We start from the raw sequence: 16,052 nt of genomic DNA, 5'->3' as shown, positions 1-16,052 counted from the left end.
CAGTTATTGAGATTTCACCTGTTCAGTTGCGTCTGTTTTGAGATCTTTGAGAAATGCACTGTTTTAGGACTAAGTCACAATTTTGCAAATGAGCTGCTGTTGGTCAAGTTTTTCCAACTCAGTGTTTACATTAGCACCTCAGACATGTGAAAATGGCTAGAAACAGATGCACAGTGGTGCAACCATACACCTTTGACCCAAAAACAGGCCAAGTGGAGCCTCCTGAACAACCATCAAACCAGCACTAGCGAAGGATTAAACGCTGCACATCTGTTGCATATTGTTATTAATTCAAACTCTGAGGATGCTTTTGGGGTGTGAGTTATGATGTGAAGTCAAGCAGCTGACATTAACACAATAATTCTGCATAAAGACCGTTTTTTTTATCAAATGCTATCTTTTTTAAAATATATATTTGTAAAATTAAAGGAGTAACACCTCTCTCAACATGTAAGAAAAAAACAAACAAAGCAAACAATAGTGGTAATGTCCGAGAGTCTGACACGTTTTCACAAACATCTCTGTCTAGTCAAGTCTTTCTCAAACTGTGGTTCTGGGAGCAATGGGTGCCCATATTTACATTGGGCTATCTATAGCCTGAAAGAAAATGCCAAAACTACTGAAGCCTACTTTTCTTTTATTATGCTTCTAAACTACAAATAGCCCTAAAATGTTATATTAGAGCACACTACACTGGTATTAAATAACTCTTTTGATTTCCAAGCTTAGAATCCATACTTTTAGAATTTGTAAATAACTCAAACCTCCCTGAGTAGACTTGTTTCATTGTGACCATTCACATTTACAAAGCAGCAACACCCTTTACATCAGGAGGAACGAAGAGAATGAGATGAAAGACGAATATCAGTTCAGGTTGTATATTTTAAGATGTTGTGTTGTTTTGGGGGCAATTTAAAGAGAGGTGGTTTGTAAGTGTTTGTTAAGAGCGGTAAGTGGTCTGGTTGTGACTGCATAATTGATTTATTTGTTAAATAATTTATTAAAAAACAGACATAAAGACTCATCTCTACACCACCCTCCAGTGGTGGTAGGGATGAAATGCAGCTTCCCTAACCACCCTGAACCTTTACATCCTGGAGGTGTGCAGCAACATTTTAATATGAATATTTACCTTTTGAGCTCATCAGCAGATCTTTTAGACATTGACACAGTCGAACGTGAGAGACCTCTCAGCTGTTTATTCCTTTTGGATGTTTACGTATGCTGTTTGTGGTTTTTTTATTGATTGCAGCCTGAAGTGATTTTCACAGACTTGAGGTGCAGACGGTGACCTTATGTGATGTCAGGTGGGACATCTGCAGTGCAGCTTTTTGCTGTATTTGGCCCGGGCTCCTCATGTATGTGCACGTGTAAAACAGAGAGCAGAGGAGATGTCTGTGCTGTGGAAGCATTGCGCTGGCGCCACCAGAGGCTGCAGCTCTGGAGACCATTAACTGCAGAGCGACAATAAAAACAGCATGTTGTGCTACTTTGATCTGACTATATGAACACATCTAGTGATAAATACATGACAGACATGTGCATGTGCTGTGTCATTTATTTTATTAATACCATGCTGCTTAGTGTGGACCACTGGTGACATCTATTCTGTCTGCATTCCTTAAATTTCTTTTCATCTGTTTTGTTTGTTTGTTTTAAAAACAATCATAGGGACAAATCCAGCAACTTCTTCTTGTGGATGATCCTCGTGCAGCAGAGACCTACTGCAGAGACTACATCCCAGACTGCGACACACCCTTACTCTATGACAGCATTGTCATAGAGACTGAAGAGGTACAGCTACGCACTACATTCAAAAGGCACGCTAAGAAAATGTTGTTATTTTACATACTAAATACTAAATATTCGGAAACATTTGATTGCATAAATAGTTTAAATGATCTTCCCCATCCTTTATCTGTCTGGCTTTGTCTTGAATCAAAGCTCACAACGCTCCAACTTCTAGGAAAACTTTCTAATCATTTCCTTCTGCTGCTGTTTGATTCACCATCTGGCTTACAACTCAACACATATTTTTTATGTGGCTTAACATTTCGTCTCAGGCTCTTCTAGAACTGCAATTCACCAAAAGAGTCAACGTAAGACATAAATCGGAGGTGTTAATTTAACAAGATTTATCTGAATTTTTTTTTAAAAAGGTTTGTTTTCAGTCAGGTTTGGGCCTGTAGCTCACAACAGTTCTATTTATTGTTCTGTTCGGAAAAGAAGAATATATAAAAATGTTGGGGAAACAAGCAAACACAAGGCTGCTGAAAGTTGCCAAACAGTGTTAACGTTTTGTCTGGAATGCTTAGATGATGTTGGTGCACAACATATGGCCAACTTTATAACAGCGATGTAATTAGCATAAATGTAAAATCATGAAGTTAGGTTTAGTTAAAGAGATATAGAGTAGATTTGACATCAAACAGACAGGCATGGTTGAGCTTTGTGTCCTATATTGTCGTTGTTTTTTGGTCTTTAGGAAGAGGGAACACCAAAGAAACGCGTAGCAGAAGAATTCGACTACAGTGTCTTCTATGATGATATCTCAGTGTCCACCGTGACAGCTGGTCCTAACGTCACAGAGTACGAGGTGAGACTCAGTAACCACCAATGATTTCTGTTTCTATGGTCGACTTTTTCTTATCCTTCATAATTTGTTCATCTGTCAATGTGTCGCACAGTTCATAGAGTACGAAGACTATGACAATACAACAAACTATTACCATGCCAACGAGTACGAGGAGTACGACGAAGAGTACAACGAACGCTACGGACCTGCGCAGAGAGAACGGGAGTACCTGCTGAACACACAGGTGGTGTAAAAGGCTTTGTTCATTTCAGCATGAAATCAAATAAAAAATATAATGAATCATGTACAGTTACAATGTTTTTATTTCTGTCACGTCTTTTAAATTAGAATTTACCAGAAAAAGGACAGAAAGGAGAGCCTGGCTATTTGGGGCTGGTAAGAAAACCACACAATCAAAAACAGGCTGTTTTATGGGTTACTGATTCACTTCTTAAATAATTTGATTAGAAGGTACAAATGCTTCATTTACAAAAATATTATGATTTTCAGTTTAGATTGCTGAATTAGGATTTTTAATATTAACCTGTTATAACCACCAACCATCACCCAGACACAATGTGTTTCCTTTTCTTGGAATTATGATCCACGTCAAATATTAAATGTATCCCTTTTTCATTTCTGAAATTGACAAATTAAAGGGATCCCATTCTCAGATAACAGTCTAAACCTAGCCCAATACTTTCTCAACTATTAGCAATTGCCAAACAATAATGCTTTTCACACTTTATATTGAAATGTATTTTCCACTTCCAGATTTCTTTTTTGAAACACAGAAATATTTCAGACTTCTATCTGTCCAGTTTTAACACTGTACAGAGAGAAACTGTGTAAATAGAAGATGTGCTGTTCATCTCACAGTTATGGCGTTACGAAAGGAAGAAAGTAACTCAAGCTCAAATTGAGAAATTGTGGCCTTTAGCCTTTCATTTTCAAAACCTCTCCAATATGCATGAGTTAAAACTAAGATCTGCAAAGAAGAGTTGGCCAAAAATCTTCCATACTGAGGTAACAAACTAAGTGCCAGTTTCTGTAAATGGTGACAACAGTCGGTGCTTCAGACGGAGGCACAACTGTTTAACAGCTTTAGATGGAAAACACTTTTTTACACAAATCCTGGTGGTTTAGGCTTCGTAAATGAAATCGTCATTTGATAACTGCAGTTTGGATTACCTCTGGTCGTACTGGTCAGATATTAACCTGGTCAGATGTAACCTAAAGAAACATCAAAAACCTTTTGTTTTGGTGATTCTTTTTTTTTTTTTTTTTTTTTTTTTTACAGGGAACCCAGATTACAGGACCATATGGACCTCCAGGACCTGAGGTTAGTGAACTAGAAACATGTTTTTGTTTGGGTACAGTACCTCTTTATTCAGGTGCAAATTTAACCACAACAGCTGAAAATGTAGAATATATATATTTTTAGGATAAACAGCGTCGTTTCAAACTCAGTAAATGTTGTTTACGATGATGTGCAGGGAGCACCGGGGCCTCCAGGAATCACTGGACCAGTGGGACCTCGAGGAGACCCTGGAGAGCTGGTTGGGTCTGCCGTCTGTGTGCTCAAAGACTGAGTCAACAGACTGATGTCTCTTCAGATCTGTCTTCATCTCTCTCTTTGCTGTTAGGGTCCTCCAGGGCGGCCGGGCCTTAGTGGTGCTGATGGGATCCCAGGTCCCCCAGGAAACATAATGCTCATACCGGTAACAGACTGCATTCCCAGAGGCCCTGAACGCTGCAGCCGAGCTGCTGTGGCTCGGCTGCTATTAACTTAGAGAAGAGCCTCAGGGCAAATGGAAAAGTTTCAGAGTTGTTACTGAAAAATGTGACTCTTAGAGTCTTAAAGTAAACTAGTCTTTTAGACTTTACAATAACGGCAACTCATTATTTAATAATTTTTAGTGGTATATGATTTCATTACGATAATCTGATTACATTTTTTATTATCGGGCAAGTTTAATAGTTCTAGATCTATATAATCCCACCTCTTTCAATACTGTGTTAAGACAGCATATTGTGTTCCTTCCCTCATAAATTCTTTTGTTTTGTTTCATTTTGTTCCACTGTTGACAGTACATACTTATCAAATCATGGCTGACAGTGAGATTCCCTGGCCACTAGGTGGAGTATTGAGTTATGTTTTTTTCTGATCTTCAGTTCCAGTCGGGTGGCGATCCGAGGACAGGAGCTGTTGTTTCTGCACAGGAGGCTCAGGCTCAGGCCATCCTGCAACAGACAAAGGTACACAAACATAGTATTATATTGCATCAAGCACAACTGATTTAAATCAGTTATTTTTGGGGATTAATATAAATAAGTCTCTTTTTCCAGCTGGCCATGAAGGGCCCTCCTGGCCCACTGGGTCTCAGAGGCAGACCCGGACCACTGGTAAGTTACCCTGCAAACACATTAGTGTTTTAATGTTAGCTTTATGAACAAGACATGTATTAAAGTCACTTTAGATGAATTTAGATATTTATACATTCATAAAGTAGAAGGTCAACTGAAGGTCAACTGACCTCCACAGACCCGTGTCACATCTTTGCTGCATTTTCCCCCTTTATTTCTACTTCAGTTTCTCAAATTACATTCTTAACAAAACTTTAAAAAGACCTTCAGAAAACTTGAAAAACTAAAATTATAAAATAATGGAGAAGAGAAATTAAAACAATAAAATGAGAGTCCTTTGTATTCTGTGAGATTAAACATAAAATGCAATGCAGGACATACAAGCATTTATTTCCCCTTCAGCAAACAAGCATCTCATGTGTTGGATACACATGACAACAACATCACTTTGCATTTTGACAGAAGTTTGACCTTTTCACACCTCAGACATGTAGAATGATGTGATGATGAACTGATCCAAAAATCTGTGCACCAGAGTGTTTAAGGAAAATTAGACATTTTATCTTTAATAAAAAGATGAGATTTGACATTAATATGTGAACATCTGATTATTTAATAGGTGATCATATTTCTTCACATGAAAATATACACTTTATTTCTTGTGTAGATTTTTCTAATTTTTTTAAATAAATATTTGTAACTTGTAATACATGTTGCTTTTTGTGTTAAAAAATGTGATAAAAGAAAGACTTGAATTAGTCTTTGGAGGTGGCAGTGACTCAGGATGGAGGGATTTGGCCTGTAACTGGTGGGTTGCTCCATTATTTGCGTTGCTGGTGGTGGTCAAAGGACCCAGTGCTGCAGATAGTCTGATAGTCTGACTGACTGTAAAGTACTTTGGAGTCCTCGGACTTGACAAAGCATAATGCAAATGTTGGCCAATTATCACTTTTGTGTTTTTGCTTTTTCTAAAGGGAGCATCGGGGCCTCCAGGGCTGAAAGGGAGCAGCGGTGAAATGGGACCACCTGTAAGTTTACCTGTGTTGTCATTCCAGTTATACCAGCTACAGTTTTTTTTTGTACTCTCTCATTTTCCTCTCTCAGGGTCCTGCAGGACTATCGGGTATTCCAGGTCAGAATGGAAGACCTGGAAAACGGGTGAGGATATTTAATGTGCTGCATCTTTTGTTGTTATCAATATCATCTTCCTATGAGTTGTTGTAAAATTTAGCTTCAAATTATATGTAGTCTATTGATATACATGTTACTTAGGGTCGGGGAGGTTCAGACGGGGGCCGCGGTGCGATAGGAGAAACTGGAGCAAAGGTGAATTAATGTTCCAGACACACATTTCCTTTCCTTCTTGTTCTGCGTCCACAAAATATGGACTTACTCCTGTTTTTTTCCTGCTAGGGAGATCGGGGCTTTGATGGCTTGCCTGGCCTCCCAGGAAATAAAGGACACAAGGTACGCAGACAGGGATGAACGAATACGGGACATCAAATCCACAATTCAATTATCTTTCTGTAATGTTTTGTCAGGGAGACAGGGGGAAGCCAGGACCCCTAGGTCCTCCAGGAGAGCTGGGAGAAAAGGTAGGAAGCCATGCCAGAAATAAATATTTGTAATTTTGATGTTTTTAACTATGGGAGGACGAATGATTTTGTATTTATCTATATATTTACAGGGCTCTCAGGGGCCACCAGGGCCAAGAGGTCAACCGGGTGATGCTGTGAGTGTTTATGCCTCAACTTTCAATTTTCATCAGCTTCATGAATAGTTTGATTATGGGACATTTGTATGGTCTTTATACTTGCATATAATTCTTTCAATAGGCGAATCTGGCACTTTAGGTATGTGAAATATGTATCTAAAAATAAACCAGACTTGTTGAGTTCCAGAAGTTTCAAAATCTCTTCCTGCTATCTTGACTGATTTATTTTTGTTTTCCCGTTTCACACAACGCATTGTGTTTGATGCACTGACTTAAATTTCATTCACAGATGTGCCTCCATCAGATAACAAAGCATCATTATCACAATCTGAGCTTTCCCACATTAAGGGAAGAGCCATCTTAGTGTAAACCTCTGCCTTTAGAGAAAATTATTAAGCAATTTTCTCTGCATTTAGTTAATAGAAAAATATTCGGCAAACCTAACAGACCAAAAAAAGAAAACCTTTAGTCTAGCTCAGGGGTTCCCATAGTCGGTCCTCGAGGGCCGGCATCCTGCATGTTTTAGTTCTCCCTGGTTTAGCGCACCTGGATCAAATGAAGGCTCGCTAGAAGGTCTAAGAAGAACATTGACAAGCTCAAAAGGTTGTTACTACCACCAGGGAGAGAACTAAAATGTGCAGGATGCCAGGACCAACTTTGGACACCCCTGGTCTAGATCTTCTCAAACTGTGGTCCTCAGACCACTGGTGGTTCATGGGTGCCCCCTGGTGATCCACGAGGTACTGCATGCAAACAACTGTTCATTTGCCATGACGTGAGTTTAAAGTGCGATGCTACAGTTAGCTACCAAATGATTGTGTTTAAAAATAATAATGCATAAGTGGTCCGAAGATATCAGTGGAAAGTTTCTCTTGGTGAGTTCAGGAACTTTTGATTTTGAACAGCATTACATAACATGCCACACAGACATGCAGATCTAGGTCTGTGACTGTGCTGAACTGACGAGGCGGTGGACGGAGCTGCGCCCCACGCTGACTAACTGCATCTTAAGACCTAAAATAAAATTATTAAGAAAATGTTTGTTTTTCCAAGGCAACCCCAAGTCTATTTTTCGTTTATTATGCTTCTAAATTACAAATAGCTCTAAAGCGTTGTTAGTGCACACAATTGTAATAAAGAACTTTTTTGATTGGAAAACATAGAATCTACACTTTCAGAATCTGTAAGTAACTCAAAATGCTCCACAATAAGTCCATTTTTCCGTTTAGCTTTGGGAGATCATCGATTTTCTTTCAGAAAAGCAAAACACCTGTCTGCATATCCTCAGCTTTATCACCTTGTGTAACTTCGATGTGTATTTCAAGGGTCCCAGAGGTCTGACTGGCCCTAGAGGTCGTCCTGGAAACTCAGGCTTGATGGTAAGTGTTAAATACTTGCATGCTAGTTTAGCATATGCTACACGTGAGATTTACTTTTACACACACTGAACTCTCTCACAGACAACAGACTCTGCTACTGGGATTACATGTTTAGCTCCAGTGACTCTCTGCAGTCAAGCATCAATAATCTCTGGGCTGCACCTTCTAATCACAATGTTAAAGTAGTTCTTGGATTCTTAATGACATATATACAATCCTTATCTCATCTAAAGAATGACTGCTTACTCGCCCGAAGTGGTTTCTTCAGCTGTGTCTGATTTGTGTGCTTGTTGGAACATGAGTAAGCACTTGTCAGCATCTGTGAACATCGTTTCATTTGTATATTTTACAGACGCAGTTTGGATTTTGATTTAGGAAGCGCTAATGAACTTAAGCAAATTTTCAATTAGGGCTTGAAAGCCATCTATTAAAAAGCAGCAGGCAATGCAGTAAAATCTTGTATGGGAAGGTTGATGATTCTGAAAACCGATCATCAGGAAATGGGCTCTCTGCATTTCAGGATACAGCAGAAAATGTTTGTTTTTGTTTAAATCTCATGCTGTGTCTCCTCAAAGGGCATTCGTGGAACTGATGGGGTCCAAGGCTCAAAAGGCAACATAGTAAGCAAAGTAAAATACGTGACCCTAAAGGTGCTGAATTAGTTCATTACTCTTACATGAATTATTGTCCGCCACAGGGACCACCAGGAGAAATTGGAGCACCCGGTCAGCAAGGCAACCCTGGAATTGTTGTATGTGCTAAAATAAAGCATGCTGAAAATGAACTCCATGGCTTAGTTTTAAGACTAATGTGATATTGCATCTGCAGGGATTTCCTGGCCCTCAGGGGCTGGTAGGACTACCAGGAGAGAAGGTAAGTGAGCTTTAGTTGGGGATGTTTTCTTTAGCATAAGATCTCTTGATGGACAATTTCTCACTGTCTGGCAGGGACCTCAAGGGAAGAAAGGGATGCAGGGCTTACCTGGAAATGACGGGCCTCCAGTACGTACAGATTTCATGTTCCATGTTCAGGGTCTGTCCCAGAAAACCTGCTCAGCCTGTAGGCAGGGCGGCTCTCCAGTGGCCCACCGTGTTGTTGTTAAAAATGTTAAACATTGAGCGGAAATTTGAAAATATGGCTAAGAATTAATGTTGTTGGAAGACATTATAAGCAATACTTAAACATCAGCTACAGAGTCCTCAAAAAATATAGCTAAAATAAATAAACATTTTTGGCACTTAAGTTAAAACCTGATTAAGTAGTTAGCCAGCGAATGCTAAAACAAGCAGTGTAACGCCAGTCACATTCAAGAGTTAAATAAAATAAAATAAATAATGATAGGTAAGTATTTGTAGGTTTAATATTCTTAGGGTACAAAATTCAAGTATTTATTACAATAAGTTTTCTTGCGTTTTCCTAAATCTTCCAGTTTTGTTTAGCAATGTCTGCCACTGGTGCAGTATTTTGATTTTCTACTTGTTATTAGTTGCTTCTTATCAAAGTGATTGAAGTATTTGGGAGCATTCTGATTGGCTGTCGGTGTGGCTCATTTAGTTGCTGGCACAGACGCAGACAAAAAGAAAAAAAAGAGTTCTAAATGCAAATGAGACACATTTTCCTTCATACACAAGGTATTCTCAGGTTGGTGGCACATTATAACATCATATGCAGAAGGTTGCTTTGCAGCATGCTGACATCCATCCATGCCAGCTAGTACTGCCTCATCTAACAATCCACAGCTCCGGTAATGTAAACAACATCAGCTCGGTGGCGCCCTCTTCCTGCAGTGAGCAGGTAAACAAGCAGACTCATTATCCCTTCCGCTGCTCCTCAGACGTCAGAAAAAGAAAGTGTCCAATGATTTACTTATTTTTGTCCTTTATCCTTGACTTGTCACTTTATTTGATTAAGTTGTTAGCGGTAGCATGTAGGTGAGTAGAAAGATGCAGCGGTTACGGAACTCCAGCTATTAATAAAAGACGCCTGACCTCAAACTGCCTTCCTTAGTGTTTGCATGCATACCATAATATGTTGCCACTGCACTTTTAACCATTATACAAAAGATACTCTTTAACCCACGTTTGCTATCATAGTTACTGGTGTATTTAAAATGAATAAGCAAACAAAGCTCAGCCTGGTGGGAAGCAAGTAAAGCCTAGCAGCCCGCCAGGCCTGCAATACTCTGGGACTGACCCTGTCTATTTCAGACCCTTGTTGCATTCCTGAGTCTCTACACCACAATAACCTCAGTTACATGACTAAGTATTTGTCTGCTTGTCTACAGGGTCATCCTGGAAGAGAAGGGACTCCAGGTGAAAAGGGATTGCCAGTAAGCATATACAAACTTTGTTTTGTACTTTTGATGCTATTTTCAATACAGATTTTCTTTCAACATGTGCATATGTTTGTTGTTAGGGTCCTTCCGGCGTGCAGGGACCTGTAGGATACCCCGGACAACGGGGAGTTAAGGTGAGAAATGCACATTCATGGTGCTTGCAAATGTACTGAAACACTTTCACTTTTTCATATTTCATCTCGTTACAACTGAGATTCTGAAAAATGGGGATTCATTTGTTTTTCCAACTCCCCATCCTCTGATAATGGCAAATAAAATCCAGCATGAATAAATAGAGTCTGCCTGCCTGCCTTAGTTTAAATCTGTCTGTTGTATGTAGGCATCAGAACGGATTAGAGACCTGCTGAACAAGTCAATGAGAATGGTGTGGAGAACCTTAAAGCAGGGTTAGGTTTCTGACAATATCCCAATCTTAGAACAACTCATGAAACACATCAGCTCAGCTGAAATAATCTATCAAGAGGACGGCCCTGTCATTCACCCAGTCAGTCTAACCTTTAAAGAAGACAAACAGGGTGAAAATAACTTACTTTGGCTTAATAATCATCACTAACATTTTTACATGGCCATAACTGTCCTCATGACAGTGAAGGAGTTAACTCTAGAGAATATGGTTCCTCTGAAAACTGGGCATTTCTTTCATCTCATCTTGAATGGACAAAAAACAAAGTAAAATATTAAAGATTTCAAAAGAAACAGGTTTAAGTTTTCCTTTCACTTTATAATTATGCTACTTGGTTAATCACATTTACAAACAGTACGGGTTGTGGCTACAATTTCATGAAAAGGGAAAAATGTTGAAGGCGTATGAATAAGTTATGAAACTAAGAGTGTAATGTTTTTCAGCATGCAGGAGTTTTCCATTCCCTCTTACCAAATGCTGCAGTGAGAATCATCTCCTGATGTTTCATTTTTATATGTTGATGTTTGACAGGGTGCAGATGGAATCAGAGGGCTGAAGGGAAGCAAAGGAGAGAAGGTAAAACGTAACACAACTAATATCATCTTTGTACATTCAGAAAGCCAAGATGTCTAGAGCTGCTATTTTAAACCTATGGATGAACTGAAGTGTCTCCTATTTACTGCACGAGTTTCAGTTTTTAGTTTATCACACTGCTGTTTTCTGCAGGGAGAAGATGGTTTTCCTGGGGCAAAAGGGGAGATGGGAGCAAAGGGGGATGTTGGAGATAATGGACCTCCAGGGTCTCGAGGTGAAGATGGACCTGAAGGTCCCAAAGGTCAGTTGGGTCCTCATGGAGAGGCCGGGACGGCTGGCATTTCTGGAGAGAAGGTACATGTTGCATAAGGCCACGTATAATTAACAGAACAGTCTTAAACTACGTTTATCTGCAAATTCACTCAACTAGTGTTGTGTTTCAGGGGAAACTGGGGGTTCCAGGTTTACCTGGGTATCCAGGACGACAGGGCCCCAAGGTAAAATGAACTGAGGATTCAAAATTGGTTAATGATGAAGCAGCAGATGAAGTTTATGTTGACCTTTCTTCCTTTGCAGGGTTCTGATGGCTTTCCTGGTGCGCAGGGGGCTCCTGGAGAGAAAGGGAAGAAAGTAAGAGAAGCATTCAGAACAGATGCTGTGAAATCTTTACTATATTTCATAAATGTCTGACATTTGTCTCATTTAACAGGGTCCTGCAGGACAAGCAGGAAGTGGAGGCCAAAGAGGTCCAAACGTGAGTCTTGACCATAAGATGTTCACTTTTAGTATAAACAAGAAAATCACTCTACTGTCATTACTGTCCTGCCCGAGATTTGTAAAGTTTATTTGTGCCAGTATCTGTTTTTATCACATTTTTCAAATGCTGCAAATGTTCTCATTTTGTTATGTCCAAGTCAGATGACTGCTAGTTTTGATGGTTTAAAGGTTTCTGTTTACCTTTGCAGCAAAAAAAAAGAAAGAAAAGAAAATCATGGAGCATCCCAGTGAAAGAGAACTTTACACAGCCTTGGATAATGTGGAGCTTCTTTCTGCTTTTGAACCACAGCTTCCTTCTCATGTCAGGACATATTCTAAGCAGCTTTCACCTTTCATCTGATTTCAAAGTGTTTTTTATGTTGTGTTTCTGGCAGGGTGCCCGAGGAGGCAGGGGGGTGAGAGGTCCTACAGGGAAACCAGGAGAAAAGGTTAGCTGACTCTCACCTGAACCCGCAGCAACATGTTTCTGTTCCCTGTGTTCCTGCTCTGCCTTCTGTCACTGATCCTGTGTTCTCCTTCCCTCTCAGGGAGCCTCAGGACATGACGGGCCCCCAGGATCTCCCGGAGAGAGGGTAAAACATGCAATTATGTCACAAAAACATTATGCATGCAAACATCCGTATATTTTATTGATTATATGTGAGAAGCCCGCATAAAATCCTAATAGAAAAAATGTGATAAATAATTTTTTTTACTTATTTGATCAGTAACCTAATATGCACACAAAATAAATAAAATAAAATAAAAAGATGTGAAAACCTCACTGGAATGTAAATAGTAATTCATGTAAAGCACTTTGAATTACCGTGTTGCTGAAAATATGCTATATAAATAATATTACCTTACCTTAGTACATTGCCTCAGCTTTTGTCTCAAATATATAATCGTTTTGTGCACCGAAGCACATAAAATGCATCTATACGGTAATTTTATTCTCACTAAAAAAGAAAACAGGGTTGGATCAGCAGGTTAACTCCTAACAGGTTTCATTATTTTAAAGGTGATTAAGGTGTGTAAACATACAATCACACATATACAAGTAGCTGCGCAAAGGTGAGCCACGTAATTGAGGAGTGCTTTGGCTCTGATGGAGAGCATCGCCAATGGAAGGATTCAGAGGGAGCCTGTGTTTAGAGATCATATTGATCTGCTGGGAAATGTTGATGATTGTTTATTAGCATTTAGATGAATCCAGACTGATCACCCTGGAGCTCTGAGCAAAACTTAAAGAAGGAGCCGTGGGTTACCGGTGCAACTACATACAACTTTTCTAAATTTGTCCATATGCCAAGTTTTAAGCCCCAAGCTGTCTGTCTGTCTGTCTGTCTGTCTGTCTGTCTGTCTGTCTGTCTGTCTGTCTGTCTGTCTGTCTGCTGTACAAATATATACAAACTGTAGTTTTATTTATACTAACTACAATTAGATGCTCAGAGTCTGATACGTTTATCATTGAAATGCTGTGCAGATTCCTATGTAATTCCTATAATAGAGCCTAAATTAAAACACAAGAGAGAATTGAAGCACATTTATCTTCGATGTCTATCGCCCATATCTCCAGGACATAATCCTGTTAAGTGAAACAGTCATTTCAGGTAGAAATTGCCTTTCACTGTGCAGGATATGGACCTTAATCGCTTTTTGGCAGAAACCCCCCCAGCTATATTTGGCATTTTTAGTATCTTTTCGGTGTAACACAGAATGCCTTCTTCAACACAGTGCATAAAACTTCCTGTGCTCTAAAATTCTTAATTTAACAAAATTAACAGAACCCCTCAGTAAAGAAAAAAACCCCATCAAAAATCTTTTTTATTATTATTTATTGAATTATATCCATCACAGGGCAGTGGTCAAACGGTGGTTCAAAATCTAAGCTAGTTTGACGCAGATAACCCATGAAAAGTACACTTTTACTGCTATGGGTACATTAGGAATTGAAGTAGTCAGATATTATGACAAACTACCAAACATGGACACTCAAGAGGAGAACATGCCAAATTATAGGAAGAGGAAAATATAAAAGAGACAAACTTTTGCCGCAACCTTGAGAATACAACTACATCTGTGTTACTGGTGGGAACATAATTTGTATGAAAGAACTAAATGACAGAGAAAGTCACTCAAAACGATTCGACGAGACACTCAAGCTGAATGTGATTGGGTTTTGGCACAACACCTGGTTTATTCCTGCTGTCGGCATTAACCTTGTGAGAACTGAGCTACTGGAGGTGGCAGTTCTCATGAGTCTAGTGACTTAATTAGCCTGTGATCTTCATCATCCTTCACCATACTCCTGATGTCATTATCCTGGAGCTTACTCTTGAGTTTTTTCCCCCATACCCCTCCATGCTGTCTCTAATGTTAACTTTAACTTGCTTCTGACTCCGACTTTATGGTTCTTCTTTTCTTCAGGTCACTGGTAAGTCAGGGTTTGTGTTTGGTGAAGCATCTCACTGTTTCACAGACGTTCATATAGTTGGTCACCTGCTCAGTCACAGGATCAATGTCATTTAAAGTCTGACTGGGCTTCAGTAGTTTTGCTAACAATAACAGGTTAAAATGAATTTCAGATCTGTCCTCAAGGCAAACTGCCATGTCCGCTTTAGATGTTTTCCTGCTTTTACACACCTGATTCAATATGTCCAAAACAGTGCACTGGATGCCATTTATCACTATATTAATCCCTTCTCTATTGGTTCATTTTGCATTTTTTGTTTTCTAGGGACCTTCAGGGCCACAAGGAAGGAATGGAGAACTGGGACCTAAAGGCTCAAGCGTAAGCAGTAAAAAAAAAAACACTTATTTCGTTTTACAAAATTTAAACAGAACCACAAATTTTGATATAAATCTGTGAAAACAGGAAATATGCAAAATAGTCAAAAGCTTGGATCTTACTTCCTGATTTTTTTAAAAGAAAAAATAAATCTGTAAGTTTGAGCTGCCAGGTAATTAAACAGAGTCAGAACTGTAGACCAGAATCAGATCCAGTGTTAAACTATTGTTTAACTTGATCCACTTCAAATATGTTTTTTTCTAACAAAGCAGCTTTGCTTATTGATCGTCAAGTTCTGACCACATCCATGTACATATTACTGTAAACAAAACTTTGTTTGTCATAGAAAAGGATGTAGATGTGGATTAATGTTTATTTATTACTGACACAGAACTATGAATGGGAAATTAGAATTGACTATATTTTACTAAAAGAGAATATTTGTTATATTTTCTACTCTACTGTTGTGCTTACTTTTTTGTTTTAACTTATGTTTATGGCATTATATTTTTTATGCTATTGTGTTTATTGTTACAGGGTCCAGCTGGGAAGGATGGACTTCCGGGTCATCCGGGTCAAAGAGGAGAACCAGTGAGTTACATTATTCTTTTCAAAAGATGTCTTAAACACACATTTACCCAGAAACAATGGCTCAACCGGTACTGAGCCTCACAGCGGGATTGAATCCCAGCCTGGGGTTTTAATTACAGTTAGATTCTGATCAATGATAGTCTAAAAGGATTGCAGACACACTGTCGGTATTTAATGTCCAACTTTTTTTCAGGGCTTTCAAGGAAAAACGGGTCCCCCAGGGCCTTCAGGTGTGGTCGGACCGCAGGTAAGCGCCTCTGTTTGAACCTATTGTTTTGAGTTGAAGAATTTTCCAGTGTAATTACATGTAACATAATATTTAGTTCAATTCAATTGCAGTTAAACAAATTTCAATTTGATAAAATTTTATCTAATTAATTTTTTTATTGCAATTAATTTAGATGAATTATTTTGATTGCATCCAAAATATTTCAAGTAATTTCAGTTTATTTCAATATATTTTAGTTCAATTCATATCAGTTTTTTATACAACTTAAAACAGAAGCATTACATCAAGGCCTTTTAAGAGTCAAAAAGATTCAATTTACATCTCGCCACACTGAGTACATAGACAATCTCCATCTGA

General features: G+C 38.9%; 1 protein-coding gene across 1 annotated transcript in view; it reads left to right on the top strand.

The window, feature by feature from the left end:
• The window catches only part of LOC103462069 (collagen alpha-1(XI) chain-like), a 51,083-nt gene that overhangs the window by 22,365 nt on the left and 12,666 nt on the right, over nt 1-16,052 (top strand). Inside the window, exons 6-37 of the mRNA XM_008404579.2 lie at nt 1,672-1,794; nt 2,486-2,596; nt 2,688-2,819; nt 2,924-2,971; nt 3,876-3,917; nt 4,072-4,134; nt 4,222-4,296; nt 4,751-4,834; nt 4,925-4,981; nt 5,917-5,970; nt 6,047-6,100; nt 6,215-6,268; nt 6,356-6,409; nt 6,484-6,537; nt 6,630-6,674; nt 7,982-8,035; nt 8,611-8,655; nt 8,733-8,786; nt 8,864-8,908; nt 8,983-9,036; nt 10,320-10,364; nt 10,451-10,504; nt 11,326-11,370; nt 11,521-11,682; nt 11,772-11,825; nt 11,905-11,958; nt 12,038-12,082; nt 12,480-12,533; nt 12,633-12,677; nt 14,825-14,878; nt 15,413-15,466; nt 15,660-15,713. Coding sequence (XP_008402801.1) covers nt 1,672-1,794; nt 2,486-2,596; nt 2,688-2,819; nt 2,924-2,971; nt 3,876-3,917; nt 4,072-4,134; nt 4,222-4,296; nt 4,751-4,834; nt 4,925-4,981; nt 5,917-5,970; nt 6,047-6,100; nt 6,215-6,268; nt 6,356-6,409; nt 6,484-6,537; nt 6,630-6,674; nt 7,982-8,035; nt 8,611-8,655; nt 8,733-8,786; nt 8,864-8,908; nt 8,983-9,036; nt 10,320-10,364; nt 10,451-10,504; nt 11,326-11,370; nt 11,521-11,682; nt 11,772-11,825; nt 11,905-11,958; nt 12,038-12,082; nt 12,480-12,533; nt 12,633-12,677; nt 14,825-14,878; nt 15,413-15,466; nt 15,660-15,713 — 2,022 coding nt within the window. The remainder of the gene's footprint in view (nt 1-1,671; nt 1,795-2,485; nt 2,597-2,687; nt 2,820-2,923; nt 2,972-3,875; nt 3,918-4,071; nt 4,135-4,221; nt 4,297-4,750; nt 4,835-4,924; nt 4,982-5,916; nt 5,971-6,046; nt 6,101-6,214; nt 6,269-6,355; nt 6,410-6,483; nt 6,538-6,629; nt 6,675-7,981; nt 8,036-8,610; nt 8,656-8,732; nt 8,787-8,863; nt 8,909-8,982; nt 9,037-10,319; nt 10,365-10,450; nt 10,505-11,325; nt 11,371-11,520; nt 11,683-11,771; nt 11,826-11,904; nt 11,959-12,037; nt 12,083-12,479; nt 12,534-12,632; nt 12,678-14,824; nt 14,879-15,412; nt 15,467-15,659; nt 15,714-16,052) is intronic.

Source organism: Poecilia reticulata, linkage group LG1, assembly GCF_000633615.1.
Source record: "Poecilia reticulata strain Guanapo linkage group LG1, Guppy_female_1.0+MT, whole genome shotgun sequence".
Classification (NCBI taxonomy): domain Eukaryota; kingdom Metazoa; phylum Chordata; class Actinopteri; order Cyprinodontiformes; family Poeciliidae; genus Poecilia; species Poecilia reticulata.
This window is presented reverse-complemented; position numbering and strand designations above follow the sequence as displayed.